Source organism: Phascolarctos cinereus, unplaced genomic scaffold (genome assembly GCF_003287225.1).
Source record: "Phascolarctos cinereus isolate Bilbo 61053 unplaced genomic scaffold, phaCin_HiC Scaffold_5;HRSCAF=322, whole genome shotgun sequence".
Classification (NCBI taxonomy): Eukaryota; Metazoa; Chordata; class Mammalia; order Diprotodontia; family Phascolarctidae; genus Phascolarctos; species Phascolarctos cinereus.
The window spans coordinates 329,010,240-329,025,103 of record NW_027555958.1 but is presented as its reverse complement, the minus strand read 5'-3'; the positions used below and the strand labels follow the sequence as shown (position 1 = coordinate 329,025,103).

Below are 14,864 nucleotides of genomic sequence, written 5' to 3'. Positions count from 1 at the left end.
TCATTCTAAGGGGTCATCTCTGTAAGTCAAGGGAGAACCATCTTGGAAGTTGAATAGAGCCCACTCTGGAGGAATGTGATGTATAAAAAGTTCAAGAGAAATATATTATGAATAATTAATCATTTTATTAATCACATTAGCACATAATTAATAAAAAAGGTCAGTGACATTCTTGAATGCCAAAGACCCTTCATGGAACCCCCTCAACACTTATATGCTCTTGGAAGAGTGAGTATTCCTGAGGGTAGCAATGGACTCTGATCGGTTAACAAATAATGAGAATGAATATTATAGTGAGAGGTGGACCTATTCTTTTTTTAAATTATTTTTTAAATTTTTAACATATGTTTTTAAAACTTTGGGTTACAAATTTTCTCCCTTCCTCCATCCCCACCCACCCTCATTGAAAAGGCAAGCATCTCGATACAGGTTATAGATGTGTAGTCATGCAAAACACTTCCATAGTGGTCATGTTGTGAAAAACTAAGTTTATTTCCCTTCATCCTATCCTACCCCCCCCCATTTATTCTATTCTCTCTTGACCCTGTCCCTCCTCAGAAGTGTTTGCTTTGATTATCCTCCCCAATCTGCCTCCCTCTATCAACCCCTGCTCTTTGTCCCTTCCCCCTTATTTTCCTGTAAGGTAAGATAGATTTCCATACCCCATTGTGTATGTTATTTCCTCCTTAAACCAAATCCTATGAGAACAAGATTCACTCATTCCATCTCACCTTCCCCATTTCCCCTCCTGTAAAAGCCTTTTCTTGTCTGTTTCATGTGAGATTTTACCCCATTCTACTTCTCCCTTTCTCCTTCTCCCAGTATAATCTCTCTCACCCCTTAATTTTATTTTCCAGATATCACCCCTTCATCTTCAACTCACCCTGTTCCATCTATCTATCTATCTATCTATCTATCTATCTATCTATCTATCTATCTACATATAATTTTTTCCCTCCCACTACCCTAATACTGACAAAGGACTCATGAGTTACAAATATCATCTTTCCATGCAGGAATGTAAACAGTTCAACCTTAATAAGTCTCTTATGATTTCTCTTTCCCGTTTACCTCTTCCATGTTTCACTTGAGTCTTATTTGAAAGTCAAATTTTATATTCAGCTCTGGTCTTTTCCTCAGGAATGCTTGAAAGTCCCCTATTTCATTGAATGACCATTTTTTACCCTGAAGGATTATACTCAGTTTTGCTGGGTAGGTGATTCTTGGTTGTAATCCTATCTCCTTTGCCCTCTGAATATCATACTCCATGCTCGGACCTTAATGTAGAAGCTGCTAAATCTTGTGTTATCCTGATTGTGTTTCCACAATACTTGAATTGTTTCTTTCTGGCTGCTTGCAGTATTTTCTCCTTGACCTGGAAATTCTGGAATTTGGCTACAATATTCCTAGGAGTTTTTCTTTGGGGATTTTTTTCAGGAGGTGATCGGTGGATTCTCTCAATTTCTATTTTGCCCTCTGGTTCTAAAATATCAGGGCAGTTTTCCTTGATAATTTCTTGACAGATGATGTCTAAGCTCTTTTTTTGATCATGGCTTTCCCATAGTCCAATAATTTTTAAGTTCTCTCTCCTGGATCTATTTTCCAGGTCGGTTGTTTTTCCAATGAGATATTTCACATTTTCTTCTATTTTTTTAATCCTTTTGTATTAGTGCTACAATGCCTTGATTTCTTAAATTGTTACTAGCTTCCAATTTCTCCATTCTAATTTTTAAGGAACTATTTTCTTCAGTATGCTTTTGGACCTCTTTTGCCGTTTGAGTTAGGCTATTTTTTAAGGTGTTATTTTCTTCAGTATTTTTTTGGGTCTCCTTTAGCATCACTCTCAGTTTTTCCTCTACTTCTCTTACTTGCTTCTCAAAATCCTTTTTGATCTCTTCCATGGCCTGGGACCAATTCATGTTTTTCTTGGAGGCTTTGGATGTAGGAGCTTTGGATTCGTTGTCTTCTTCTGGTTGTATGTTTTGATCTTCTTTGTCACCAAAGTAAAATAATATAGTCTGACTCTTTTTGCGCTGCTTGCTCATGATCCCGGCCAATTATTTGAGTTATAAACTCTTTGTTAAGGTAGGAGTCTGTTTCCAGTGTAGAGAATGTACTGCCGCAAGCTTCAGGGGTTTTGTGCATCTGTTTTCAGAGATACTTCTAGGGACCTGTAAATTTTCAGTTCTTCCAAGGTGCTATGATCAAGGGTGAGGTATTAACTTCTTTCCTAGCCTGTGCTCCAGTCTATGAGTGACCACAAGCACTCTTTTCTGTCTTAGAACTGTGAGGCCTTTCTCTTACAGCCACTACAAGCTCCACCACGCCAGTGCTCCTCCTTGCCCCAGGACTGCCACCCAGAATTGGGACCCAGATCCAAGCACAGGGAAAGCAAGAGAATCCTGCACCAGCAGAGAGATCTCTGCTGCTGCCCCAGGGCCAAGCTTGGGAACTAGAGCTGAGACCACATCACTTCTCTCTCTTACTGCAGACACAGACTTTTCCCACTAACCTTCTAAGTTGTCTTTGGCATGCACGGGTTGAGAAGTCTGGAAACCACCACAGCTGCCTGCGATTCAGTCCTCTGAGGCCTGCTCCAGGTTCGCTGTGGCCTGTGTGCCCATGCCAAACTGTGCTCCTCTCCCTACCTTGCATGTTAGACCTTTCTGATCAAACATCCAGGTTGTCTTGGGCTGGAAATTTGTTTCACTCTGTCTTTTTGTGGGTTCTGCTGCTTTAGAATTTGTTTAGAGCCATTTTTATAGGTATTTGGAGGGGTTTGGTGGAGAGCTCAAGCAAGTCATTGCTTTTACTCTGCCATCTTGGCTCTGCCCCCTGAGGTGGACCTATTCTAATGAGGGTCTGGGGGATGTGACTTTGATCATGTCATTTATTTCCAAATCACCCCTAGCCCTGGGCAATCTAGACGGAGGATCTATCCCCCTTGTTCAAACCTGAGTGGAAGACAATGGGCAGGAATTCACCTTAGATGAAATTCTTTGTAAGGTTTTCTAGTTGGGTGAGGCAATAACTCTACCTAGTTGATTGTCTAGATGGGGTAAATTTTTGGGAAAGGTTAGGCATCTCTCCAATAATATGTTATTTAGTAATGATTTTTCTCAAGAAGTACACAGCTCTTGGGAGGCAATGTCTCTTTGCCTTTTCCTGTGTGTTTTCTCCAAGAATGCAGAGACAGGGTTGAGAGGATCGCAGTATAGCAATTTGACTAGTAGCATATGCTCCTCCCAGCACAGAGTAGACTCAGAGAGTCTGGCTCTGGAATGAAGCTGAGTTGTGGCCCTGAGCAGGCCCAGGGAGTCAGTAGAGGCACTCTGCTTGAGGTAAGTCCGGTGAGGATATCACAAGAGACACTAAGTTCTTCACTACTATGTGGGATGCTTTTATCTGTGCCTCTCTGCTAATGTTTTTTGTTGTATGTCTGCCCACTCTTCCCATGGAAACTGTGTGTATTTGTAGGAGAGTGTACCCCAGGTACATGGGGAGTTGTTTTTATCTACTGTTCCAAGCCATTTCAGTAAATGCTATTGCTTTGAGCTGTGTCCTTTGGCTGATTATTGATGGTAAAAAGTTCAGTGGGAGCGTGGGAGCTGTGGTTTTAGGAGCGTGGGCCTACAGAGTACCTTGAGCTTGGGGCAGCAGTCCGCTGGAGGAGCCAATCTGTGAGTGAAAGTTAGGGGGGGCAGCAGGAAAGGGTGCTACAAAATTATAAATGAGTAATCTCTTGAAGCAGATAAGCTCACTGGTCACCGGAAAAACATTGAGTATTAGAGTACCGTCTAACATTTATTGTTTTAAATGGCCTAAGAATGGTAATTCTTACCACTCTATGCCTACCTCCTTTGGTTTTTGCCACTTTGCTAATGGTACTACTGAAGTGGAAGGGGGCAATAAAGGCCCAAGGACCATTTTGTATTTTTATCTGTTTCATGGGTTGCTCTGGTCAATCTCCTACTCCTTTAACACTCCTCGTGGTGATGAGCTAAGCGTAGTGGGCCCAGGGGATCCTCTCTGTACTTAGCTAGACTGGCCCTTGGACAGCTGATAAGAGTCTTGCCCGGGACCATACCTGGGAGTCTTGACAGCTTGGTGAAACCTGCCAGAGGCAATGTTTTTCTGGTTAAGCCTTTGAAAATTCTTACCACCTTTATGCCAAAATAAGGGTCTGGAGAAGGACCTTCATTGATTATAGTAGCTTAAATTTTCATGGTTCTTTTGTGTTTGCAAGGCACTTTTATATACCTTATCGAATTTGATCCTCATTAACAGTCCTATGAGATAGATATAGTGAAAATATCATATCTCCATTTACAGATGAAGAAAATGAAGCTGAGAAATCAATTACTTATCCATAGTCAGGCAGCCATTAAGTGCTAGGCCTAGGACTGGAACCCAGGTCTTCCAAATATAGTATTCTTTTCATAGAGTGAAAAAATGCTTTTCTATGAGTTCTGTACTCATACAGTTCTTTCCTGTGCTCTTCTCAGAGTTCACATCAAGCTCTAGGGGCTTGATCCTTGAGATGATGTGATTATATGTATATATAATGTGTATATGTATGTATATGTATATATGTCTATATGTCAGTTTTCCTTTTGGTCCCTGAAAGTTTCTCCTGGATTAGGCATTAGATCTCTCATAAGTGGCTATCCCCAATTACCCACCCCCCACTCCCAACAGAAGACACAGACCTGATATGGTTGCAATATATTAAAACTTTTTATTATCTAGAATGGCTATTCACAGTTATGTCTAACAGGGCAACAGTTTCCTACAATCTCTATCAGTCCAAACTTGGTCAGTTGTACTCCTCTCTCACCCTACCTAAATTATTCTTTTAATATTAATATTTTAATCCCCTTCCCTTCTTACCCTTACCCCTTCTTACCCCTCCCCATATAAGGATATCCTACTTTCCCTCCCCAATCCTAACTATTCCTTGGTTTAACTAGACATTAGCCTCTGCCTAGCCAATACTCATGAGCCAGCAACCCATCCTCCACCTCCTCCACTTCCAAGATGCTCTTTCTGTCCAGCACATGGTGTCTTCTCTGCTGAGCTCAGTAGTATGTCTCCCTCTCCACCCAGCCTATTAAAGAGAGGAAGCCAGGGTTAACTAGGATTAGCAGTGCCTGGTGAAAGTGACTCTTCTGGGCAGCTTGGGTCAACAGGGAATGCCTGGAAAAGTAGGGGTGGGAGAGCAAGATGGAGGCAAGGAATAGGGTTATAGGCCTATAGGGCTGGAGCCACAGGACATTGAAACGTGTGTGTATGTATTGGTGTGAGTATGTGTGTTATGTAGATTGGCATCTGGTAAGAATATGGTAAGTTGAAGGATCTGAAGCAACAAGATTTATAATTAGGGAGCTATGAAATAGTGGAGACAGGTTGGGGCTAGAGGAAGACTTACCACCAGGGTTGTGCCGCAGTATATATCTTCGAATCTCATCATAGATAAAGATAAGTAAAGTGTAGGGGTAGGCACAGAACCACCAGTATAGTCTATGGGAAACAAGAGTGTCAATAATAAGGTGGGAAATGATATGTTGATACCCATATGCCCTGGTTATCATGAGAGTGAGGAAAGCGCAGGGATAGCTGGAGCCTTGATAGAAAAAGAGAAAAACTCAAAATCTCTTCATATCTGAGAACAGTAGCTCAGACCCAGAAAGTATATTCCACATCATGGGGGCTTAGGGGTGCAGTGCCCCTTTGACCTGGAAAATCCATGTAAAATTTTTTGGCCCTCCCTTCATACCAGAGAAGTCTGAATTATTGTGGTATTAAAAGATAAAATGTGTTGATATTTCACAAGACTATATATACATTATGTGCATTTCTGAGTTTCTAAACTTTTTCTGGGTTGTCTGTGGCTTTTGCAAAACTCCTAAGAAATTCCCATTTAATTTCTTATACCAACCCTCAATATGGTGAAACCGCAATGGGGAAAGTTGTGATGTGGAAGTTATTCCACATATGTGTGTGTGTATGTGTGTGTACGTGTGTGCATACAGGAAGAGTTAGTCTGGCTGTTACACTTATTTACATTTGTGTCTTATGGAAACCAACGTCAAGTTAATCACACCATGAATATATAATATGCAGAAAAAGACACAAATACTCCCAGAAGTTTACACACAGAGATGTGTACTTATCGACCTACTGCCACACAAAGGCAACAGGTAGTCATAGACCTTAGACCCATGTAGATGCCTGAAATTAAGCCAAAGAGGGAAAAGGTTAAGAGTCAAAGAGAAATAATTTGCTTTGACTTCAATAGGTACAACCACTATTCAGTTTTTGATAGGACTTGGAGTTATACTGCATTCATATGATATAATATATTCTATATTCTATAATTATAGAATATAGGACATATATTATAATCATGAAAACAGTACCAATGAGGAATAGTAATAATCTATGTGTGTAATTTCCCTAAAACCCTACTCCCAAGCTTCACCATGGCATGCCAGGAAGGTGACCTTGGGACCACAAAGCTGCACCAAGGAAGCGCAGCCTCTGGCCAGTTCTATGTAGGGAAGGTTGCAAGTATGGTCACAGAACCTCAGAACTTGAGAGTTTCAAGTGATTTCAGTGGCCATCAAGCCCAAACCAGGCTTGGGTACCTAAGGCTCTGTTGTAGGTGCTCTTCTCCTCTCTTTCCAATCTTTCTCTCACCTGTTAACCTGTCTAGTTCCTGTGGGTCTCATGATCATCCCAAATCTAGATAACCAGCCTTAGTCTCTTTCCTCAGCTCTTGCTGTACATCTCCAATGGAATATTTCAAACTAGATGTCATGTAAGGAATCTCAAATTTAACATGTCCAGGATTGAAGATACCATCTTTCCTCCCAAGACCTCCTCATTTTCTGACCTTCGTTATATCTGGAGAAGACCTCACCATCCATCTATTTAACCAGGTTGGCAACTTCAGTGCTAGTTTTGTCTATTTCTAAACAACCTCTGTCTAGAAGTTGGCTGACATGAGCCCAAGAGTAACCAGATGTTACTCTAGACTTCTCACTCTCATTCACCCTATGTATGCAGCCATTTGTAAAGTCATCCTGTTTCTACCTTTATAACATTTGTAATATCTGTCCTCTTCTCTGTGTTCACTAGTTCAGGTTTCCATCACCTCTCTCATGGACTATGGCAAAAGCCTCCCTTTGCCCTGACTGTCCCTATGCCTGTATTGTCACCACACCTCCTTCTCTTCAAATCCCTTACTTCAAAACTTTGCTCAGATTCCACCTTCTGCAGGAAGTTTTCCTGATCCATCTCAGATACTACTGTGTTGCCAACCCCCTCCCGCCCTTTACATCACATTTATTTTCTACATATTTTATGTATGTTTATTTACATGTTTTCTCTCCCAATGGAATGTAAGCTCCTTGGAGGCAGAGAATTTTTTTTCATTTTTGTCTTTGCATCCCCAGCTCCTATCACAGTGTCTAACCTATAGTAGGTACTCAATAGATACTTATTGTTTGATTTACTGATTGATAAATGGTCAACCACTCTCTACTTGCAGATTTCCAATGCGAGGAAACCAGTCACTTCTCTAGGTAGCCTGTTCTATTTTTGGACATCTCTTAATTGTTAGTAAGTTTTTCCTGATATTGAATCTAAATTTTCCTTTTTGCAATTTCTACCCTTTGCTCCTGGTTCTGCCCTTTGGATCAAACAGAACATACTTAATTTTTCTTACACATGACAGCTCTTCAAATACTTGACTTTGGCTAGCTTGTTCCTCTTATGCGTTTTCTTCTCCAGGTTATATCTCTTCAGTTCCTGCAACTGACCTGATGGACTCAAGACCCATCACCATCCCAGTTGCCCTGATCAAGGTATTCTCCACATGTCCGTCTTGAAGTGTTAACAAAGTTTAAAACAAAAAAAAGTTTAAAGAAAACTATACTGTCCAGAACTGAACATAATACTCCAGCTGTGGTCTGCCTACAGTAGAATATGGTGGAATCACCACTTCTTTCTTTATAGAAACTATGCTTTTGAATATAACCCAAGATCGCATTGACTCTTTGGGTACCATATCACCCTGCTGACTTACCCATTGGGCTTGAAGTCCACAAAAGCACCCTGATTTTTTTTTTCTGACAAATTGTTATCTGAGCATTTCCCCATCCCACTCCTATCAATCCTGCACTCGTGAAGCTGATTTTTAAACATTGAAATGTAAGACTGCCTTTATCACTATTGAATTTCATCCTACAATTCAGTCAAGATCTTTTTGGATCCTGACAGTTTGGATCCAGCATGTTAGTTAGCTTTCCCAGCTTTGTATCATCTGCAAATTTGATGAGCATGTACCTTTATGCAAATCCTTGATAAACATGTTAACTAGTACAGGGTCACACCTCCTAACAAGATGCTGTCAACCATTTCATGACTATTCTGAGTTCAGCCATTCACCCAGTTCTAAACCCACCTAAATGTGTGATTGTGCAGTCCATATCTCTCCATTTTCTCTTTGAGAATAACATGACACACTTTGTCAAAAGCTTCACTAAAACCTAGGTAAATTATATCTACAGTATTCCCCTTAGCTACCAGTTTAGTATGTGTCAAAAAAGGAAATAAGGTTAGTCTGGCATGACCTATTTTTGATGAAGCCATGCTGGCTTTTTGTAATATTTCCCCACTTAGATTTCACCAACTGGCTCTTTAATGGTCTATTCTAGAATTTTTCCAGGAATAGAAGTCAGCTCTCTAGCCTATAGTTTGAAGACTCTGTTCTATTCCTTTTTTTTTTTTTGAAAATTGAGACATTTGCCCTTCTCTAATCTGGTGACACCTCTCCTATTTTCCACAATCTTTCAAATATTACTGACAGTAGCTTAACAATCATATCTGCCAGTTCATTCGGTATCTAAGGATCTATAGCTCATCCGGGTCAGGTGAGTCGAATTCATCAAGGGCAACCAGGTACTTTCTTACTAACCTCTTGCTTGTATTGGCTACTTAACTCTCTCTTAGTTATTTTGATTTTGTTGTTTCTAGAGCAAAGGTCATTCTAGACAGAGAAAATAGGAAAATTAGAAATGAACAGCACTTCCTTCCCTGTTATTTGTCATCACTATCCCATTCACCCCAAGCAATAGTCCTATCCCTTATTTGCTCTTTTTTTCCTCTCAATATAGTAAAAAACCAAAAATCCAGCCTCTGTTGTCCTTAGCCTCTGTCACTAACCTCAGTTCACTCTCAGCTTTAACTCTCTCAATACGATTTTTACAGCTCTTAGTCACATTCATCCTGTCTGTAGTCCTTGCTTCCATCTTTAAGAAAATTCTTTTCAAAATCTTAAGTTGGTTGGTAAGTTCCCTGTGCATTTACATCTTCAGACAGCTGCTGCTCCCTCCACCCCTACCCCTTATTGGAAATGTTTCCCCTTATGTCTTCAGAATTTAATTCCTGAGCATTTTCTATTTCTTCTGGATTGACTTCACCAGCAGACTTTCAGTCTGTGGGATTCTACTTACCTTTCTTCTAGATCTTTGAAATCTGCTTTCCTCAAATCTAGGGGACATGGTAGACTAAGGCCAGGTGCCTTCTCCTCTCTCAAACTCTAGAAGTAGTCACTTCCCCCAAAGTTCTAATCTTTCCTCCCCAGAAATCAGTTTTTCCCTATTAGTGAGAATCAGTTCCAGAATAAAACACTCCCTTGTTGATTTCTTCACCTTTCGAAGGATGAAATTATCATTAAGGGAAGTTGAGAAGTTGTTAGCTGTTCTGTTAGAGGGAGTTCCAGCAGATGTCTGGTTAATCTGAAGTCTGCCATCGATATTACATAATGCCTCTGTGCCAGTCTTGTGATGTTTCCAAAACTGTTCCTTTCTGAAGTATATGCCAATGACAAAATCATTTCTATTTCTTTCTCCACTGATCTTTACTCAAATGCTCTGCATTATGCTTCTCCTTTCTGGTTCCTAGATTTCCTCATACGAGTATAACTTTTGAATATATACTACTTTTTTTTAACCTATTCTGTTTCTTTAGAATAAGGTATGTTCAGGGCAGCTAGGTGGCACAGTGGATAGAGCATTGGCCCTGGAGTCAGGAGGACCTGAGTTCAAATCCTGCATCAGACACATGATACTTACTAGCTGTGTGACCCTAGGAAAGTCACTTAACCCTGATTGCCTCACTAAAAAAAAAAAAAAGAATAAGGTATGTTCATCCTGAGTCATACTGTGGCTATGATGCTCCATCCCACCAACATCTCAGTGATATCAATAATATCAAACTTGGCTCTTCCCATTAGGACCTCTAGTTCCTCTCACTTTGGATATGTGAGGCCATTTCATTGTCTGTGATCTTATGGGTATCTCAACTGCTTTTCTTCTTTTATTGTAGTAGTGATAATCTAAAGAATTTAGTTTCTTAGTTAGACAAAATCAGTCATCTCTCACTTTCATCCTTTTAAGTTAAACTTCTTTTGATTAGATCTGTAAGACACCCTGCAAACAATTTTTTTAGTTCCTGGCATTTTCTGTTTCTCACCAGGAATCTATCACCTCTAGATATTAAGTTGTGCTCTGCAGTCTAAATTCCATTCTCAGACTATTTTCTTAGTAAAGAACTATTTACTTTCCAAATAAGTTTTTCTCTTCTGCACCCTTTGCTTTCCCTTGTGGTCTCAGTGATAGACAGTGTCTGTTTTCTAAGGCTCAAGCCTGGTTCTGTATGGAAGACCTTATCACTGGTAGGCTGGTTAGTAGGTGGTGGATTAATTGGGCATGGCCACCCATGAAACAAAGAAAAATACAAAATGGCCTTTAGTCTTCTTTTTTTCACTCTGATGATCACAGAGTGGCAGAAACAACAGATGGTGTTGTTGACACTGAAAAATGGGAAATTGGTAAAAGGATATCAAAAGACTATTACTGTTTTTTAAGTAAGGTTAACTCAAATAAATCTTTTGCCACAATGAGATCGAAAGATCTTAGAAACCAACTTAGTCAGTAAACATTTATCTTGTTGCCAAGAAGAGAAATAGGATGGCCAAGAACTAGTTCAGAATACATGAAATTTATGGAGAAGGACAGTAGAAGATTATGATCAGTATTGCTTCATTTAATATTGAGCAGGATTAGAAGGAAAAACAAATTTACAGAAAACTTGGAAGAGATCCAAATAAGCCTTATCCTCCTGAACATATTTACGGATCGAAGTCAAATAAAGACATCAAACAGATGAAAAACAGGAAAGATATGTCAAGATTACTGAAAAAAAATATTCAACATCAATGACAAAGAAGTCCCCACAGTTGGAGTCTAGTATCAGAGTTTCCAATATGCAGCATAAGAGGGTAAAAATATTGCTAAAGAAAATAAAGGTGGATACTAAACACTTATCAGAGAAATCTGATTTCAAAGAGGCCCATGCTGAAGGTGACACAGTTTTGAGGGAAATGAGATCTCAATTATTGTTATTTTCTTTTTTTCAGAGGCAATCAGAATTAAGTGACTTGCCCAGAGTTACACAGCTAGTAAATGTCTGAAGCTGGATTTGAACGCATGTCCTCCTGACTCCAGGACTATATATAACACCAATTCTATCCACCTATCACCTAGCTGCCTCGAGGTCTCAATTCTTAAGCTGTCTGAGAGAAGGAGAGATTCCAAATGTTTGGGAATGACAAATATTTCAGCGACTACAGCCTCATATGCTTAATGTCTGATTTTTATAAAACGTTTGTGAGAATACTCTACGCACATATTGAGGGTATCTTTGTATCCTTGATGAAGGTATGAGAAAGTGACAGGAAGTTTGTACAAATGAGATTCTAGCAGTGGGGGGGGGTGGAGAGGGAATCAAATGGCAGAATAGCAGGAAGCAGAGCAGTAAGCTCCCTCCCCAAACTCCTCCAAATAGATCCAGAAAATGCACCAGACCAAACACGGGTGGAGAAATCAAAGAAAAAAGCCACAGTGAGTCACTTTTCCAGCCTGGCTGCCATAAGGAAACAGAGAAATCTGTTGACTCTGAGGAAATGTCTATCTAGGAGTGGCCAAATGGAGCATTCCAGCATTGGGAGAGGCTTTGTGCTAGGACAAAAGGACATCCCAGACCCATTCTGGGGCATAGTAGGGTGTGGGAACAGGTGGCAACTGGCAGCTTTGTTGTTCGTCCTGGGCTGTAGATTCGGGACTGACTATGGAAGGAGACCTACACCCAGGGGTGGCATTCTGGACTGAGAGGAATATATCCAAAAGCAAATCGCAGCAGTGTGATTCTGATCCCCAGACGCAGAGCAGGGTTTCTGTTCCAACCTCTAGCCCAGGGGTTAGCAACCCATTCTTCTCTTGTGGACTGTACAAAAACAGGTAGGATTTGGACTGGTTTTGGCTCATGGGCTATACTTTTTTGAGTCCTTTCTTAGCCCGGTATGAAGCCTGCAAGAATAAGCAGGGCACAAATTCCAGACTAAAGGTGAGTCTTTGGTTCCATGCCCTCAGAACTAGCAGAGCTTGCTAACTGGCTGAGCCCAGAAGGAGTCTGCTGTTGCTCAGGTCCAGACTCAAAGCAGAGACTCATGGAACTCAGACCAAGAAGGCAACAATCAGACTTGGTCTTAGATTAGACCCCTTTGGGAACACTGAAAACTTTCAAGTCCCTACCCTGAGCTGATTCCGGAATAACACGACATTCAAACCCACAAGAAAGCAACAATAGGGGCTGGCCCAGATTTTTTTTCCCCAAAGTGTGAAGAGTTAGGTCCTAGCATCAAGTCCAAAGTAGAAGCAGGCTGGAAGGAGGAGCAAACAAAGAAAGAATTCCACCGTAAAACCCTATTATGGTGACAGGGATGATTAAGACATAATAAGAGAGTGATTCCAAAACATCTGCAAGCAGAGCCTCGAAAAAAAATACACCTTGGGCACAAATTCAATTAGAATTCCTGGAAGACATGAAGCAACAGTTTTTAAAAAAAAAAGAATTAAAAATATTTTTGTCAATGAAATGAGAGTTCTAGAAGAAAAAATTGGCAAAGAAATGAGAGCTGTGGAAGAAAGAATTGTAAAGGAAATTAACAGCTTGGTGTGAGAGGTACAAACCTTGCCCAAGCAACAGACTTCATGAAAATTAGAATGGACCAAATAGAAGTCAACAACTGCATGGCTCAACAAGAAATATTAAAATAAAGTCAAAAGACTGAAGAAAAAGAGAAGAAAACGTAAGGTATCTCATAGCACAAAGAACTGAACTGGAAAATAGATCAGGAGAAAAAGTTTAAGAGTGAAATCACTGGGCTACCTGAGTATCATGACCAAAAAAGAGTCAAAACCTTATATTTCAAGAAATCTCTCTCTCTCTCTTCTCTCTCTTCTCTCTCTCTCTCTCTCTCTCTCTCTCTCTTTAAGGCAATTGGGGTTAAGTGACTTGCTGAGGGTCACACAGCTAGTAAGTGTCAAGTGTTTGGTTTGAGATGGGATTTGAACTCAGGTCCTCCTGACTTTAGGGCCAGTGCTCTATCCACTGCGCAACCCAGCTGCCCCATATTTCAAGAAATCTTAAAAGAAAATGGCCCAGATCTCTTAGAATCAGAGGGCAAAATGGAAATAGAAAGATTCACTAGTCGCCGCCTGAAAAGAGAGCTCAAAATGAAAACTTCAAGAAACGTTATAGCCAAAATTCAGAGCTTCTAGGTCAAAGAAAAAATACTGTAAGCAGTTAGAAGAAGGAACTCAAGTGTTGAGGAACCACTGTTAAGAGCATACTGATTTAGTGGCCACCACTCTCAGAAAATGAAGAGCTTGGAATATTATATTCTAGAAGACAAAGGATACAGGTTTACAGACAAGAATAACCCAGAAAAACTGGCAATAATCCTACAACAGGGATAATGGGACTTTAGTAAAGGACTTCGAAGTATTTATTTCGACTAGTGCTATGTAGAAACTTCCAAGTACAAATACAGGAGCTAAGAGAAACATAAAAAGGTCAACACAAATGATGATAAAGGACTAACAAGGGTAACTGCTTGCATTCTAATATGGGAAAGTGACACATGTGTCCCCTTTGAACCATATCACTATTACGAGTCATGGAGGAAGTCTAATTATACAAGGCCAGGTAGTGATTCTGTTATATTCTGCTGTTATTAAGGGAAGAATGGAAAGAGAGGGGAAGAATGGAAAAAGATAGGCTCCACTGGAGGTGGGGAGAAGGGAAAGGAAGACTAGGGGAAATTTTCTCATATAATCAGGGTTTGTAAGTCGACATCTATACAGATAAGTAGGATGGGGTAGGGAAAGAGGGAACCCCATTCTTATCTCAACAGGTCAAAGTAGGAAAGAACACACACACACACACAGAGTTGGATACAGAAATACATTTCACTCAACAGGGAGACAGGAGGGAAAGAGAGAAGGGGGAATTAAAGGAAGCGTAGATTAAGCGGGGGGTTGGTACTAAGCAAAACAAACTCTAACAATATACAGAAATATTGATAATTCATTCAGAGGTGGCAAAGAATGGGAATCTGAGGGGATGCCCATAAATAGGGAATAGCTAGCCAAACAAGTTATGGTGTATAAATATAATGACATATTATTGTGCTATAAGAGATGATCAAGGGGATAGTTTCAGAGAAACCTGGGAAGATTTGTATGAAGTGATACAGAGTGAAGGAAACAGAACCAGGAGAACAATTTATACAATGATGACAACATGGTAAAGACAAACAACTTTGAAAGAATTGAAAGCTCTGATCTTTGTAATGATCAATCAAGATTCCAGAGACTGATGGTGAAACATGCTACCTATCTCCTGAGAGAGGAGAAGGACTCACAGTATACAATGAAACATGTATTTTTTTTTTG

At 40.2% G+C, this 14,864-nt stretch overlaps 1 protein-coding gene across 1 annotated transcript in view; it reads right to left on the bottom strand.

The window, feature by feature from the left end:
- Nucleotides 1–4,949: 4,949 nt before the first annotated feature.
- LOC110203115 (sodium/potassium-transporting ATPase subunit alpha-2-like) overlaps nt 4,950–14,864 on the bottom strand; it is a 68,117-nt gene continuing 58,202 nt past the window's right edge. The window contains exons 22-23 of the mRNA XM_020979580.2: nt 5,429–5,520; nt 4,950–5,107 (exon numbers count right to left, since the gene is read on the bottom strand). Coding sequence (XP_020835239.1) covers nt 5,079–5,107; nt 5,429–5,520 — 121 coding nt within the window. The 3' untranslated portion in view covers nt 4,950–5,078. The remainder of the gene's footprint in view (nt 5,108–5,428; nt 5,521–14,864) is intronic.